This window comes from Alexandromys fortis, unplaced genomic scaffold (genome assembly GCF_014885135.2).
Source record: "Alexandromys fortis isolate MF-2015 unplaced genomic scaffold, M_Fortis_MF-2015_v1.1 scaffold_71, whole genome shotgun sequence".
NCBI lineage: Eukaryota > Metazoa > Chordata > Mammalia > Rodentia > Cricetidae > Alexandromys > Alexandromys fortis.
In genome coordinates, this window is record NW_026067954.1 from 7009590 (window position 1) to 7026734 (window position 17145).

The window sequence follows — 17145 nt, forward strand, 5'->3', positions numbered from 1 at the left end:
GGGGGAGGGAAAGGGGAGGCAGTGGTGGGGAAGAGACAGAAATCTTTAATAAATAAATAAATAAATTTAAAAAAAAAGAATATCTAGCCTTGTTTGTCATTGCTGTGGTTGATAGGAGATACACCAGGGTACAGCTTGATTTTCTTCCTTGGAAAATTGATTTCCTGGATCATTTGTAGGTGTATGTTAGCTTTCTGTGTCAGTGCCCTCTATATTCACATACTCTAGAAAAGTAGTTTTTTCGTGGCATTGTGACAGTAAGTCTTTAGTGGTGGCATCTCAGTCCTGAGGAAGCAAAGCCCAAGAGCATACTTTCCTCTTCTCATTTGCCATCTGCAAATCTCTAAAAGTCTTTCACTTTTTCGGTTAGAGTTGCCCCATTATATTTTATATTATTTTATACTATTGTGAAAGGTACTGTTTCCCTGAATCTTTTTCATTCTCTTTGTCATTGTGTATATGAATGCTACTGATTTTATGAGTTAATTTTGTATCTAGATACTTTGTTGAAAGTGCTTATCAGCTGTAGGTATTTTGTGGTGGAATTTTTAGGGTCACTTGTGCATACAATCTTATACATCTTTATGTATAAAAGCCGACCACCCAGCCGGGTGGTGGTGGCACACGCCTTTAATCCCAGCACTCAGGAGGCAGAGGCAGGTGGATCTCTGTGAGTTCGAGGCCAGCCTGGTCTAGAAGAGCTAGTTCCAGGACAGGAACCAAAAAAGCTACGGAGAAACCCTGTCTCGAAAAATAAAAAAATAAAAAAAAAAACCCTACCACCTACAAATAAAGATACTTTGACTCCTTTTTCAATTTGTGTTCCCTTGATCTTCTTCAGTAGTTTTATTGTTCTAGCTGAGGCTTCAAGTGCTATATTGAATAGCACTATGTTGAATATATAGAATGGACAGCCTTGTTTTGTTCCTGATTTTATTGGAAGTGCTTTGAGTTTTTCTCCATGTACGTTGATGTTGACAATGTGTTTGCTATAAAACACCTTTATTATATTAAGTTATATTCCTGTATTCCTATCTCGCCATGACTTTTATCAAGAATGGATGTTTACTTTTTGTCAAAGTTCTCTTCTGCTTCTAATACGATGATTCTTTGGATTCTTTCTTTCAGTTTGTTTATATGGTGCATTATATTTACTAATATCTGTATGCTGAGCCATCCTTGCATCTCTGGGATGAAACTGATTTGATCATGGTTGACGATTTTTGATGTGTTCATGGATTCAGTTTGCAAGTATTTTATTGAGTATTTTGCATCTATGTTCATAAGGAAAAATAATTTGTTACTTAATATTTTGGTGGACCTTTATATGCATTGGGTATCAAGGTAATTGTAGCATCATAAAATAATATTTCTTTTCCTGCTATTTTTGGAATAATTTAAGGTGTATTGACAATAACTCTGCCCTGAAAATGTGGCAAAATTCTGTGCTAAAATCATTTGGCTATAAACTTTTTTTTTGCCTTGGAGAATTTTAATATTTGAGCTTCTATTAAACTAGAAGTTATAGGTTCATTTAAATTGTTTACCTGGCCTTCTTTTAACTTTGGTAAGTGGTATGTATTAAGAAAATTACTCATTTCACTTACATTTTCCAATTTGGTTCATTAGAGAATCTTAAACTCTATCCTTAGGATACCCTGGAGTTCCTTAGTGTCTGTTTTTCTGTCCCCCTTTTCATTTATGATTTTGGAAATTTTCATATTCTCTCTACCTTTAATTTGGATGAGGAATAAAAAATCCACATGATTTTCTCAAAGGACCAAATCTTTGTTTTATTGGTTTGTGTTTGTTTGTTTCTCTTTTATTGATTTCAGTCCTAAGTTTGATTATTTCTTCCTGTCTACCCCTTTTGGGTGTGATTTCTCTTGCTTTGTTCTACAGCTTTCACATGTGTCATTAAGTTGGTAGTATGAGATCTCCAGATTTATTTTTGTAGGCTTTTGGTGATTTGAACTTGCTTCTTAGAAATGCTTTCAATTTGTTCCATAAGTTTTCATATATTGTGTATTTATTTTCATTCAATCATAGAAAATATTTTCTTTCATAATTACTATCTTGGCACATTATTCATTCAGTGAAGAGTTGTTCAGTTTTCATGAGTTTGTAACCTTTCTGGTGTTTTTGTTGTTATTTATACCTAGCTTTCAGCTCACGATATGGTAGTATGAAGAGACTTATTTCAATTTTTTTGTATCTATTGAGAATTGCTTTGAGTCTGTGTATGCGGTAAAATTTAGGGAAGGTTCTATAAGGTACTTAGAAGAAAGTATATTCTTTTGTGTTTGTGGGAAATGTTTTTGAAATATCTGTTAGGGACATTTAGTTTAGAATTTTTATTATCTCCAATATTTTTAATTGACATTTTGTCTGGATGACTTGTCTAATGCCAAGAATGGGGTATTAAAGTCTCCCACTCTTGCTGTGGGGTCATTATAAGATTTAAGTGGTAGTTTTGTTTCTTATACAAACTTTGGTGCCATTCTGTTTGTGGCACAGATATTAAGAATTGAAATGTCATTTTAGTAGACTCTTACTTTGATAAGAATATAGTTTCTTTCCCTATCATTTCTGACTATATTTCATTTGAAATATATCTTGTTAGTTATTTAGATGCTACATCACCTTGTTTCTTATGCAAATTTGCTTAGAATATCTTTTTCAAACCCATTACCCTGAGGTAATGCCTATCCTTGATGTTGATCTGTGTTTCCTGGATGTAGCCAAAGGTTGGATCTGTTATGATAATCTCTCTCTTTTTATTATAAAACTAAGACCATTGGTATAGAGAGATAACGATGGCTAATGATTATTGATACCTGTTATTTTGGTTTTGGTCGTGGTATTGGTGGTAGTGCTATAGCATTGTGTGTGCATGTGTGTACGTGTTTGTGTGACATTTCTTTTTGTTTTCCTAGTGTGAGAGATTATTTATTTCCTGTGTTTCCATACCTATAGTTAACCTCCTTAGGTTTTTCACCTAGCACCTTTTGTAGAACTGGATTTTTAGAAAGTTATTGTTTAAATTTGAGTTTATCATAGAATAATTACTTTCTTCATCTAAGATGATAGTAAGTTTTGCTGGATATAGTCAGAGGGCAGACATCTGTGGTCCCTTAGAATATGCAGCATGTATGGCTAGGCTTTTTGGGTTTTAGAGTCTGTATTAAGAAGTCAGGGGTAATTTAATTAGGTCTGTTGTATATGTTACGTGTTCTTTTCCCTTTGCAGCTTTTAATATTCTTTCTTCCATATGTTTAGTGTTTGATTAGTATGTGGCAAGGGAACTTTCTTTTCTTGTACACTATATTTGGTGCTCTTTGTACTACATGGCAGAAAGATCTTTCTTTAGGTTAGGAAAAATTTATTCTATGACTTTGCTGAAAGTATTTTCATGGTCTTCTTGTGGGAATACTTCTCCTTCATCTATTCCTATTATTACTAGATTTGATCTTTCCATAGTGCCCCAGATTTCTTAGTGTTTTGTGCCAGGAGTTATTTAGATTGGGCATTTTCTTTGACTGACGTATCTATTTCCTTAATTTATCTTCAATTCTCTATTCCTTCTTGCATTCTGTTGATAAAGCTGGTCTCTGTAGTTCCTGCTCAAATTCCATATTTTTCATTTCCATAGTTCCCTGCTTTGGCTTTCTTCATTGATGCTATTTATATCCACAGGTTCTAACTAGTTTTTAATCATTTTCTTGAACTGTTCATTTGTGTTATGCTGGATTTCTTTTAGGGATTTATTCATCTCCTCTTTAAGGACCTCTGCCCTTTAATACAGGCAGTTTAAGGCATTTTTCTTGAGCTTCAGCTAAGGTGAAATATTCAATGCCTATTGTTGTAGAGTTGCCGGGCACCAGTGGATATATTATCCTAAGTATTATTGATTGTGTTTTTAAGCTGACATTTGGACATACAAGTTTGGGATGATTACAGGACAAGGTGATAATATTTGATTTTGCCTCTATTAGACAAGTGTTTGTTTCCTTGTTTCTGCTTCCTCATAAGACCTTAAGAGAGTATGGTGGCCATGTGCTGCCTGGCAGGAAATATTCTATGGCTCTCTTTCCCTGACTCGCTCAGCTGGTATGCTGGCTACTCACTCTTATGTCAACTTGATACAAGTTAGAGTTATCTGAAACTAGGAATTTTTGTTTGAAATAAAGTCTCCATAAGATCCAGCTCCAGGTTCATTGTGGGTAATGTCATTCCTGGGCTGGTAGTTCCAGGTATATAAGAAACCAGACTGAGCAAGTCATGTGGAGCAAGACAGTAAGCAGCACCCCTCCATGGCCAGCACATCAGCTCCTGTCTCCTTGATTTTTCGCTGTTTGAGTTCCAGTCCCACTTTCCTTCAAAGATTAACAGTGTTGTGGAAAGAGAAGCTAAATAAATCCTTTCCTTCCCAAATTGCTTTGGTCATAGTGTTTCATCACAGCAGGAGTAACCCTAAGACACATGGTATATTCTTAGAGTGTGCTTGTTGGTGTTGGAGTCTTGGATAATGGGATGAACCTCTACTTTCATCAGAGTTTACAGGAGAAGAGAGACTTCTCTGATTAATATTCACAGAGGTGATTTACATATTTAGAAAACTGTTCAATGTTATGTAAGTTTATATTAATAACAAAATTAATACTCTCCCCTACATCTAATGAAAACCCAACCAGTCAGGGCTTTTGAGTATGTTTACAAAAAAAATGTGAGATCAATGTAGTTAACTGAGCCTCAAACCCTATTAGGGTTGGGTTCCAATATACAGATCTGGTTACCTAAATAAGACTGTCTGTGGTATAAATACATTTGAAATTGTGTTACTGCACACTGAATATCTCAGGATTTCTGAGTAAAGATAAAGATGACAAATCTCTCCGTAATTTCATTTAATAAATTTTTCCACTTAAGCTGTTTAGTGCTCTCTTCTCAGGTCTGTTCAATTAGTCATTTCTTTTGTCAGATGGTTTACTGTTTGGAGAAAAGCGCAAGAAAAATTCACAACTGGACGATGATCATGAATCTGCATTAAGAGATTCTAAAGCTTTTTCATTTGTGCTATGTTGAATCTGTGGTGGGATAAAATTTATCAATAATAACTAAAAGATTCTGAGATGGGTAAAAAAATGAGCTTGCTAATACTTGTGTTGAACAGTTGAAAAATTGGCAAATATATTGATCACTTTTGTTAGTAGCCGTAATCAACAATGTGATGGAACAACAACCTGCATCTTGATAGGAATAAAGTGTCAAATGGGACTGCTGTAAGTGCTGACCACTCTGACAACTTCTGTTGATCATGCACTTTAAGGAATATTAAGTGTGTTTTGAGGAGGTGCCCATAAAGTGGACGAAGACAAATTATCCTATGATTATATGAGGATGAAGATTACCTAAAAGCTGGACTGTAGGAATAGTGATATTCCTATTTGAAACCATGCATCTTTTGATACCCTTTAAAGAAATATCTCAGTGAGTTAAATTATTAATGCTCAAATGAAAAGTGTGATTCTCAAATTTATTGAAGAAGAAAACTTAATATTGAAAGAATATACATTTATAAACATGTATAAAATATACAGAAAAATCTTGAAAATTTTAATCTTATAAAACAAAACTAAAATGAACAAGGAAACCATAGGAAATTTGTATACTTTAGACAGTGGTATTCTTAGAATTCTTTGAACATATTGCATAGAATCATACTTCCTGGAAGAATTCATACTATTCTGATATTAAAGTACAAATTATTTATAAATAAGGACATGAAGAGAAAAATCTAATGAAATATTACATATAAACTTATTACCACAATCAACAATATAGTACTTTATTGTGAAGGTACAAAAATAGCTCAATATGAAGTAATCATTTTAGATTTCAGTTCTGATAAAAAACTATAAATAAGCAGTTATAGTATTAGATATTACTAAATATTTCCACTTCTCTGGTAAGCTGCAAGGTATAACTTGATTTCATGAAAAAAGACATTCTCATAAACCTCAGCAGTCTTAATTCTATTTGTCTCCTTCTCCTGGACACTCTCTAGACATAGTTATTTTAATTAATAGAAAGGAATTCACTGATCAAGTGGTTTGTCTATGATGTAGTTTGTTTTGTTTATTTGTTTTTCTCCAAGTATAAAAATTGCACTCTGTTTTTCTGTAAGGTGAAAGATATAGTTTAGTTTTTCAGTAAGTTGTCCCATGTGAGTCAACAGACACATTTACTACAAAGAGGAAGGAATATATAATCTTCACTATATTTTGATGAAGAGCCTGTGAATATTAATAAATAGATGCAATGAGATTCAAAACAAGCAACATAAATTAAAGAATTACAAAGTGAAAGGATTAACTAATCTGATTATGGTGAAGTTATTGACAGTTGTAAAATCATGAAGCATTATATATATATACATATATACATATATCCAATCACTCAGTTTAGAATCCAACCCATCTCTGAGCTTCTCCAAGCTCAGGGATTGAAATCTACCAATTCTCACTGTGGAAATCTAAACTCTAGAAAAATCTACTGCTAAGGAAACTATATAAAGCTGCTCAATTTGAAGCTGCCTTTTTACACCCTGGCAGAGACAGCCATTCTCCAGGATTCCTACCTTCCAATACATCTCTTGAATGAGGTTTGGGTGACAGCATTCTTTGCCAAAGTGGAGCTGGACAGAGAGATAACTTTCACCAGAGCAGGAGCAAATTTGCTGCATTTCGGCTGGAAAACTCCCTTAGAGCAGAGCAGAACAGAGCAGAACAGAGCAGGGAAGAGCTGTAATGGCTCTACCAGAGAAGTCCAGAACTGCTATATTTCTATGGGGAAAACATTCCCCACCAGAACAGACCTGTAGGTATAGCCTGGCTTCGCATTGGCCTACTTTTCCCGTGCAGAGCTGCAACACTTATCGAAAACTGACTGACATGGCAAACATATAAAGATGAGCTCCTTAAATGTCATTTGTATGGCTTTCAGTACAAATTATAGTATCATTCAGTTTTCACATATGTATCATAATGAGATTAAATTTTTTCCTTATATATATATATATCCTTCTTTTTAGAAATGACATGTAGTCCTCCTTCTATTGAAAATGGTGACTACACACCTTACAGGATTAAACACAGAGCTGGTGATGAAATCAAATATACATGTAAAGATGGCTTCTCTCCTGCAACCCGGGAAACTGTTGTAAAGTGTACGAGTAATGTCTGGATCCCTGCTCCAAGATGTATATGTAAGTTTATGCAGACCTTTAATCCCTATACTCCTGAAATTATAGGAATACATTACTAGGAAATATTTGACTTTTTCTGTGTGCAACCCTTAGAAACACTCTACATTTCAAAGCAATATTTTATGCGATATCTTGTTTTTAAGTAATATTAAATTAAGATTTTAAGAAATATTATAGTCGCATTTTAGAAAAAAATTCATAATTTACATCTACTCAAATTTTGGTATATGTGTTGTGTGATATTTTGATTGTGTTATGACAAAGATTGCTTGGAGGCAGAGGCAGAGGTAGCCACTATTAACTGGCTAAAATTAACCAAAATAAACCACTGAGGTTTAGAGGACTGTACACAGATGGGAGACAGGAAATATTAAGGTGCGTTTGAGAGAGAATCTCAGTCTTTTTGGAGAAAAAAATGAAAAAAATAAGATGTGACTGGTAGCTGTTCTCCTGCTTTTCGGATCATTCAGGTTCATACCTTGATATCTGACTTCCGATTTTTTATTGATAATTAGTAAAGGCTTCATATATTTTTCTATTGAATAAGCCTTTCAAAGATTTTTAGCAAATTATCGGGTAAGAGTACTGTCATGGAGAATTAGTTATATTTTATTTTGCAGCAAATACCCATAAAACATACTTGTTTCATAATGAACCTTTCTGATATCCTCAGTGATGTCCAGAATTGAGGATGGCTTGGCTACTGGCTCTGTATCAGTGAGATACTATCAGAGACTGCCATGGCTATCAATCATCGGGAGCTTTTGCTGGGCTTATGCCCTATGTCCAACATGTCACTCTCACATGGCTTTGGTAAGAGGCCTCAGTTCCCTATCAGATCAGCTTCTACATAGGTTGATTGATGACAGCAAACTTGCTCCAGAGCTGCTCATCATGGACAGACAATGGGGCACCAGAACCTGTCTGTGATCTACTCACACACAGTGGATTCTAGCATGGCTGTTTCTTATATACTAAGTCCAACTATCCCAGAAGGAGAAGATGTTCCCCTCTTTGGAGGTAGTTGTTTTCAAGGATATCAGTGGCTTCACAGCACAGTGCCATTTGAGTCAAGAGTATTTTATTTCTGTGATACCCCCTTCATTTTTTTCAGGATTTTAATTATCTGCATCCATCTTTTCTTAATTTCTATCAAGCAGTTCAGCTCATGGTAAATATGTTTTTCATAATTAAGCCTAAGATTCATACTTAACCCTCACCAAAAACAATGACAAATGAGTGACCAAAGATCTCTTCCTGTCACCTCTCTGTCTTTGTATCAATATTATTGAAGTGAGTAACTTACAGTTTCAATGACTTGAATTTATTGTCAACTAGTGCCATCATTTTAAGTCTGTGACAGGTAGAGTATTGTGTCAAGGAGTGAGTTGGAAGGCAAAACTGTTGCCTCCTCTCCACCAAGAAACATAGCTAGAAAGGAATGGCAACATCCCAATACCACTACACAAAGCCATAGCCCAAGTGTGGCCTGAATTATATCAACCAGATCAGCACCTCCTGAACTTTACACCATCTCTCAATAGGAGCAGCAGTGAGGAACCAACCTTCTAACTGACATGAGATTTTAGAAAATATATGAGATCCAAATAATTTAAGAACAGAAGAAGCTATTTTCAGTAAAATATGAGAACTGTATAAAACTATATATATTTTTCTTTAATTATTCTACCTCCTTTCTCTCTCACATTCCTCCAACTCTATCAACAACACCTCATCCTCACCTGTTCTTTTCCCAGATTTATAAGTTTGAGTTTTGATATGTAGTGAATTTAATTGAATCCAGTCCACTTGCATAACATTGAACTAGATCTCTTTCGTGGAACCTGGTTTAGTCACTGGTAGTTGATACCCGAAGGCACTGACTCCACTTTTTCCTGCATCTATCAGCATGAAACACTTCAGCAGTGAGGGCCATGGTTCCCTAAGACCTGAATCCATACATTCCTGGATGCTGGTAGCCCATTCTTATACAGACTCATTGTGGCGTCTGTAGTCTTTCAGTGTTTGCAATTTTAATGGCTGTATAGACCAGAAGATATTTCACAGCCATTAATACTACACTCTAGTTCTCATGTCTTTGTGCACTTAGTCCACATATTCCTTAAATTTTAGATGTGATAGTGTAATTTCATATTTTACAGTGATCACATACTCACTATTCCAAGTACTTTGAGTTTTAATAAGTCTCTGCCTTCATCATAATATACTGGTTTAGAAAGACTTCTGTGATTAATGTTGAGAGTGTTGTCTATAAATACAAACATTTTAGGAAAATTTAATATTATCTAAAATTTTCTCAATACCAGAATTAATTACCAACCCCTCTACTCATTATAATACCGGCCATGGCTTATGGGTAGGTATAAAAGCACAATTATGCAATCAGTGTAGTAAGGTGGGCCTCAAACCCTTTTATTCTACAATGAAGATCTGTAACATAGATCTGCTAAACATAGCTGGACTGTCTGTGGCCTATATTTACCTGAATTTAAATTATTTCACACCTGAATATATGCTGTTTTCTTGCATAAAATAAAGATGTCAAATCTCTCTGTAGTTTCATTAAATATCTTTGTTCTACTTAAAAGGTATAGTGCTCCCTTCTCAGATCTGTTCAATTACTTATTTCTTTTATCAGATGGTTTACTGTTTAAAGGAAAGTACAATAAAACTTCACTGCTGGAACAATACAGGGGATGATGATCATGAATCTACATGAGGAGATTCTACAAATTTATCATGTGTGCCATGTTGGATCTGTAGTGGGATGAAATTTGTCAATAATAACTAAAAAACCCTGGGATAGATCAAAAATAAGCTGTGTTAGTACTTACTTAGAACAGTTATAAAAATGGCAAATATATTAATCAATGTTGTTGGTATCCTGTGTCATCACTGAGATGAACCAACCATCACTGCTGATGTGGCCACAGCCTGAACCTGGAGAAGTATAAGAAGTGAGGTGGAGCTGGCTATTTTATGTATGGCCCACCTCTCTTGACCATGCACCTTAAGGAATACTAGGTATGTTTTAAGGAATTTCCACTAAAGTAGTCAAAGACAGATTATCCTATGCCCATATAAGAAGGATGATTACCAAAGAGCTGCACTGAGGTAGTAATAATATTCTTCTTTGAAACCATGTGACTTGTTATTACCCTTTTAAGAGAAATTTCAATGAGCTAGTCTTATTTAATGATGCTCTATGAAAAATGTAATTCTCAAATTTATTGAAGACAAACTCTTAGGATAGAAAGCTTATACATTTGTAAACTATATACCAAATGTACAGTACAATTTTGAAAATTTTCTCTTATAAAATAAAACTAAATGGACAAGGAAGATTTAAGAAATTTTTGTCAGCCCAATGAAGTTTTGTCCGGAATGAATTATCTTAAATGAAATTGAAATGTAGCATTTCCTGTGGAAAGGACACACATAAACCAGAATATGTGATAAGGAGAACCTCACAGCCCAAAAGCCTCATTTCATAAGTGAGAAAATTTGAAATGTAAGAAAGAGCAGCTACAGTATTGAAAACAGCTTTTTATTGGCATAAAGACAGAAACGTTCATCCATAGAATTGAATTGAAGGCCCAGATATAATCCACAGACTTATGAACACCTGATTTTTGACAAAGTAGCTAAAATTATACAATGGAAGAAAGAAAGCATCTTTAACAAATGGTGCTGGCATAACTGGATGTCAAACTGTAGAAGAATGAAAATAGATTAATATCTATCACCTTGCACAAAACCCAAGTCCAAATAGATTAAAGACCTCAATATAAATCTGACCACACTGAACCTGATAGAAGAGAAATTGGGAAGTAGCCTGCAATGCATGGGCACCACTTCCCATGTATAACTCCAGTAGCACAGACAATAAGCGCAACAATGAATAAATAAGACCTCCTGAAACTGAGGAGGTTCTGTAAACCAAAGGACACAGTCAGTAAGACAAAAAGGCATTCTACTGAATGGGAGAAGATCTTCACCAACCCCTCAACAGACAAAGATCTGATCTCCAAAATAATGGGGTACTGAACAAAACAGAGAATTCCTAATAGAAGAGTTCAAATGGCAAAAGATACTAAAGGACATGTTCAATTTCCTTAGCTATCACGGAAATGAAAATCAAAACAACTTTGAGATACAATCTTACACCTGTCAAAATGGCTAAAACCAAAAACAATGATAGCTTATGCTGGAGAGGATGTTGAGTAAGGGGAACACTCATCCATTGCTGATGGGAGGGCAAACTTGTGCAACCACTTTGGAAGTCTGTGTGGCAGTTTCTAATAAAATTGGGAGTCGACCTACCTCATAATCAAGCAATACCACTCTTGGGAATATACCAAAGAGATGGCCAATCATACTACAAAAGCATTTGTTCAACTATGTTCATAGCAGCATCATTTGTAATAGCCAGAACCTGGAAACATCCTAGATGCCCCACAAGGGAAGAATGGATAAAGAAAAGTGTGACATATCTGCCTATTAGAGTACTAATCAGCAGAGCCGGGAGGAGGTGGGGCACGCCATTAATCCAAGCACTCGGGAGGCAAAGGCAGGCAGGTCTCTATGACTTAGAGCCAGCCTGGACTATAAGAACTACTTCCAGGACTGGTTCCAAAAGCTACAGAGAATCCCTGTCGGGGGGAGGGGGATACTACTCAGCAGACTCAGCAGTAAAAAACAATGACTTCTTGAATTTTGCATACAAATGGAAGGAAGTAGAAAACACTATCCTGGGTGAGATAACCCAGATCCCAAATTTGAATATGGTATGTATTCACTCATTAGTGGATTCTAGCCATAAACAGAGGGCATTGAGCCTATAGTTCGTGATTCTAGAGAAGCTAAGTAATAAGGTGAACCCAAGGAAAAACAAGATCACCAGGCAAAAGTTGGAAGCATGGGGTGAAGCTAGGGGGAAAGTGGATGCTGGAAAGAGACAGGAGAAAACGAGGGTTATGGAGAGCTTGAGGGAGTGGGATGGTTAAGACGGAGGAAGGACAGATAAGGGACACGGATGGAGATATCTTAATTGATTGAGCCATTTTTGGGTTGGCAAGAGGCTTGGCTCTGGAGGAGTTCCCAGGAGTCTATGGGGATGAACCCAGCTAGGACCCTGGGCAGTGGAGGAGAGGGTGCCTGAACTGGCCTTGTCCCGTAGTTAGACTAATGACTGTCTCGAATATCACCATAGAACTTTCATCTGGCAACGGATAGAGATAGAGACAGAGACCCACATCTTAGTACTGGACTGAGCTCCCAAGGTCCAGTTGAAGAGCTAAAGGAGGGAGAATATGAGCAAGGAAGTCAGGACCACCACGGGTGGTTCACCCACTGAGACAGTGTGCCTGAACTGATGGGAGCTCACCAACTCCAGCTGGACTGGGACTAAACGAGCCTGGGATCAAACTGTACCCTCTGAATGTGGTTGACAGATGGGGAAGACTGAGGGGCCAATGATAATGTCACTGGGATTTGTCTCTTCTGCATGAACTGGCTTTTTGTGATCATGATCTATTTGGATACATACCTTCCTAAGTCTCGATGTAGCTGGGAGGGCCTTGAACTTCCCACTGGAAAGGGCCTTGGACTTCTCACAGGGCAGGGTACCTTGCCCCTTCTTAGGACTGGTGTGGGTGGAGAAGAGAGTGGGAGGAATGGTAGAGAAGTGGGAGGAGGGGAGGAAGTGGAAATTATGATTGGTATAATTTATAAGGTGAAAAAAAGAAGTTAAAAAAGAAAAAACAGAAAAATCTTCATGTAAAAAAGATTTAAATTTTTTTAAAAAAATAATTTGTGTCCTTTTGTCAGTTGTGTTTGTTGGAATTCTTTTAACATATTTCATGAGGTTAACATGAAGTAGAATCATACTTCCTCAAAAAATTGAAACTTTTCTGATAGTGAAAGTACTAATTATTTATAAATAAGAACATGAAGAGAAAATTTTATTGGCACAATTCCATATAAATTCATAAGGATAATGAACAATGTAGTACCTCAATATGAAGGTACAAATATAGGTCAATTTGATGTAATCATGTTAGATTCGGTTCCAATTAAAATTAAGAATAAGCAGGTATCATAATGAATATGTATTCTTGTCCCAATTCTCTGGTAAGCTGTAAGCTGTAACTTGATTTCATGAAGAAAACATTCTCATATACTTCAGCAATCTGAATTCTATTTGTCTCCTCCCAGACACATATTAGACATTTAGTTCCTTTAATCTTTTAAAAAGTAACTCACTGATCAAGTAGTCTATCAAGTATGATATGAGTGTTTTTCTGTTTGTTTGTTTGTTTTATTGCAAGTGACCCCTTGTGATTTTCCACAAATCCTCAATGGAGGTCTAGTTAATGAAGAAAAGTTCAGACCCTACTTCCCAGTACCTATCGGAAAGCAGTTCATTTATCACTGCAACAGAGGATTTGTGACTCCTTCAGGGACAAACTTGGACTACATTCGCTGCACTGTACAAGGGTGGGAGCCTGCAGTCCCATGCCGCAGTAAGTCAATGTCTCTATTAAATCGTGTTTAATTCTATCAAAGACTGGAAAGACAACACATACATAATTACAGTTAAGTCTCTCATGACAAAAATAAGAAACAGAGGAGTTTGTGAGCATAAAGACTAATTTCTTTTCTTTATGAGCAGCTCTTCGTGAAATGAATGACAAAAATGGAACTCTAAGAATGCCTCTATTGTTTGTATGTTTTATTTATAAAAACTCAATTTAAATGCTACTTCTTAAAACATTTTCTTTTGGTTTTATTTTTCAATGACACACGTGCTCATTTAACTATTATAAAAACAAATGTTAGGTTTTATTTAACATTTATGGTAAATTTATGATCCTTACGGCAATGTTGTTTCCACTATGTGGAGTATGGGGAATTTCTACAACAAAAAGAAAACTATGTTCAGAATCATTCTGTAAGAGTCCAGGGTTACTCTGCTTACAGTCTTCCAAATGGTCAGGACACAGTTACATGTACAGACAATGCCTGGTTTCCTTAATGCAAATCCATCTGCGTCAGTAAGTAACTGACTCTGAGCTCACAAGATGCTCTCAACTCCCCATCCCATCTGTATTAACTGTGGACAAACGCTTCTTTTCAATATGTATATATGAATACTGGTGTATATCCAAATGAACAAACCTAACAAATATTAGGTCATAACATAACAAAGCATTTAGTAAACTTTTGTTTATATTAAAACTGTATATATTTTGAACCCACTTTGTCATTTGATTCATAACAATTATAAAAGAATAGCTTAAAATTGAACACATAAGATAATAGCTACACACATTCATATATTCAAGAAGTAACCCATTTTATAGAAATGCTAACTGTCTCTAAATCTTTTGTGATGTGAGATTGGAAATGGATTTCAGGGACATTGTCTAGTTTTCATGTTTTTTCTCCAATTTGTGTTGCAGTATTCATTTGTGTCATTACTGGTTTCTTCTTGTTCTATATCCTTGCTGATGACTGTGTGGTATCACACTTTATCTTCAAAATAAAAGTCTATAAATACTACAGCATAATAATTTTTATCTATATTCTTTTTGCTAACATTTGAAAGTTTAAAATATAGTCCCAAGAAATTTTATAGTTATTTATTTTAAATTTCAAATGCAGTCTTTTTCTAATTTATATTATTGTGATTTTTTTCTTGGAATATTAAGAAGACTAACAATTAATATCTTTGAATTACATGTATCACAAATGTGTTGTTTACTTTGGATCACCAACATCGTAAAATCATCTTGGTTTTATATATTATCATATTATCATGACCTTTCAGAATGACTTTGAAACAATCAATCACATGCTATTGAATCTTCATATTTATTAATGTGATACATCTTTAAAAGTTTAATCAATTTAAATGTATGTCAGTTGCCTTCTATTGTACCAGTTTACTCATGAGAAACTTTTGTGAGTATTATTTTTGTGATACATTTCCTTAATTTTTTGATCTTCATTGCTTTCAAATTATAAAGTATTTCTTAGATAAATATATAAACCTGAGGTGAGAACTATGACATGTCTATAATTCACTCTGTAGGAAGCTAGCATGTGGATATTCATGATGTCTGCATATTTTGCACCAATGACAAAAATGAGCAAGTTGACTTGTTTTTCTCTAAAAATCCTGAGAGTCACATTTTAGATTCTAAATGAATCAGCAAAGGTAGTAGTTCATACTTTAATTTCATATGTTATCTAATAATAACAGTCACCTAAAAACCCATTTTAAATAAATATTTCTTTTCAATTTTATTTTACAGTTTTTTACATATCTAGGATGCAACTCCTTTAGCAAATCTGTGATTTTTTTTATGACATGGCTCATCTTACGAATTTCTAATTGTTGTTTCCAGTCAGTATATCTTAACACCCAGTGAGGCCCAAGAGATACTTGTGAATTATTTTTGTTTATATAGGACACCTAAAAATAATTTTAATTTTTGAGAATTTGCTTTTTATTACTCTTTGAAAATTTCATACCATGTGTTTAAATCATATATGCAAAATAAAATTCAACCAGGGATATATGTCATTCTACTAGCCACCCGAAAAGCTGTACTCATCATTTTTTAATGACCAAGAAGCAAAATTTTTCCTATTTTTATTTTGTGGTATTACACTGGAGAGTGTCTGATTTAACAGTCCCCTCTGTGATGGAATGGCCTAACTCACACGTGTATAGGCCTTGTGCATGCTCCCACAACCACTCAGAATTCATATATGCATCTTCCTTGATGTTTCAGGAAAATATTACTTCCTGGTAGTCATGTACATTTTCTGACTCTTCTACCCATCCTGCCCTTTCCTCTTTAGTGTTTCTTGAGACTTGATAGGAGAGCATGAGATAAAGATATCCCAAAATGGTATGAACATTTCAGTCTCTTACTTTCTGCATGCTGATCAATTTTAAATATTAGTTTCAAGTTAATTTTACTGCAAATAGAAGTGTCTCTGGCAAGAGCTGATAGATGTGTTAATTTACTAAAAATGCATCTCTAGTTCATGAGTACTGTATTTACATCACTTCATCATCTCTCTCCTCCACTGACTCCTCCCCCTTCCACCCCTCTTAAATTCATGACCTCTTCTTCTTTAACTATAATTGTTTAATAAACACATGGAATCCACACACACACACATACACACATGCACACATAACCTACTGAGTCCATTTAGTGCTGCTTAAATATACAAGTGTTAAATGTGTTAATACCAAATTACTTGAGACTGGATAACTTATCAGGGCCAGGCTTATTCTTATGGAAAATTGATTTTCCTCTCCCAGCAAACATTAATTGCATTTAGTTCTTCTTCTAGAAGTAGTGATTGTCAGAAATTTTCTACATGTGTTGTATGTCAACTGGTATTGTGCTGAACTCATTTAGACAATTATATTTTTGAGATTTATGTGGATACAGTTTCCTTGTAATAAGTAGAAGCCACTATCTCACACTAGACATCCTGGTTCTCTCGCTTTCATAGTCTTTATGTCCCTTCTTCCATTCTGATCTTCAAGCCTTGGGTGTAAAGGTTGTCCTGAAGATGAAGTATTTGGACTATTCAACAAATAATCAGTGTTCTCTGCAGTTTGATCAGTTGTACATTTCTCCATTTACCACAAAGAGAAAAGCTTCCTTTTTGCAGGGTAGGAGCAGAACATATCTGTGTATACAAAATTAGGTATTCACAATTCCCTTAGAAATTGTACATTTTTTTATAAAGTGGTAGTAAAAAGTTTTCTTTTAATTTACTTGTTTTGGTTTTCACAAATTGCCTCTTCTTGATAGTGATATAAGTCT

The 17145-nt window shown here is 35.1% G+C and overlaps 2 protein-coding genes across 6 annotated transcripts in view; both read left to right on the plus strand.

The window, feature by feature from the left end:
• LOC126507302 (complement factor H-like) overlaps positions 1–17145 on the plus strand; it is a 325893-nt gene that overhangs the window by 272346 nt on the left and 36402 nt on the right. The window lies entirely within an intron of this gene.
• The window catches only part of LOC126507303 (complement factor H-related protein 2-like), a 133089-nt gene that overhangs the window by 75580 nt on the left and 40364 nt on the right, over positions 1–17145 (plus strand). For all 4 annotated transcript variants that reach the window (XM_050151588.1, XM_050151586.1, XM_050151587.1 and 1 more), the window contains exons 9-10: positions 7094–7267; positions 13618–13812. In XM_050151588.1, coding sequence (XP_050007545.1) covers positions 7094–7267; positions 13618–13812 — 369 coding nt within the window. The remainder of the gene's footprint in view (positions 1–7093; positions 7268–13617; positions 13813–17145) is intronic.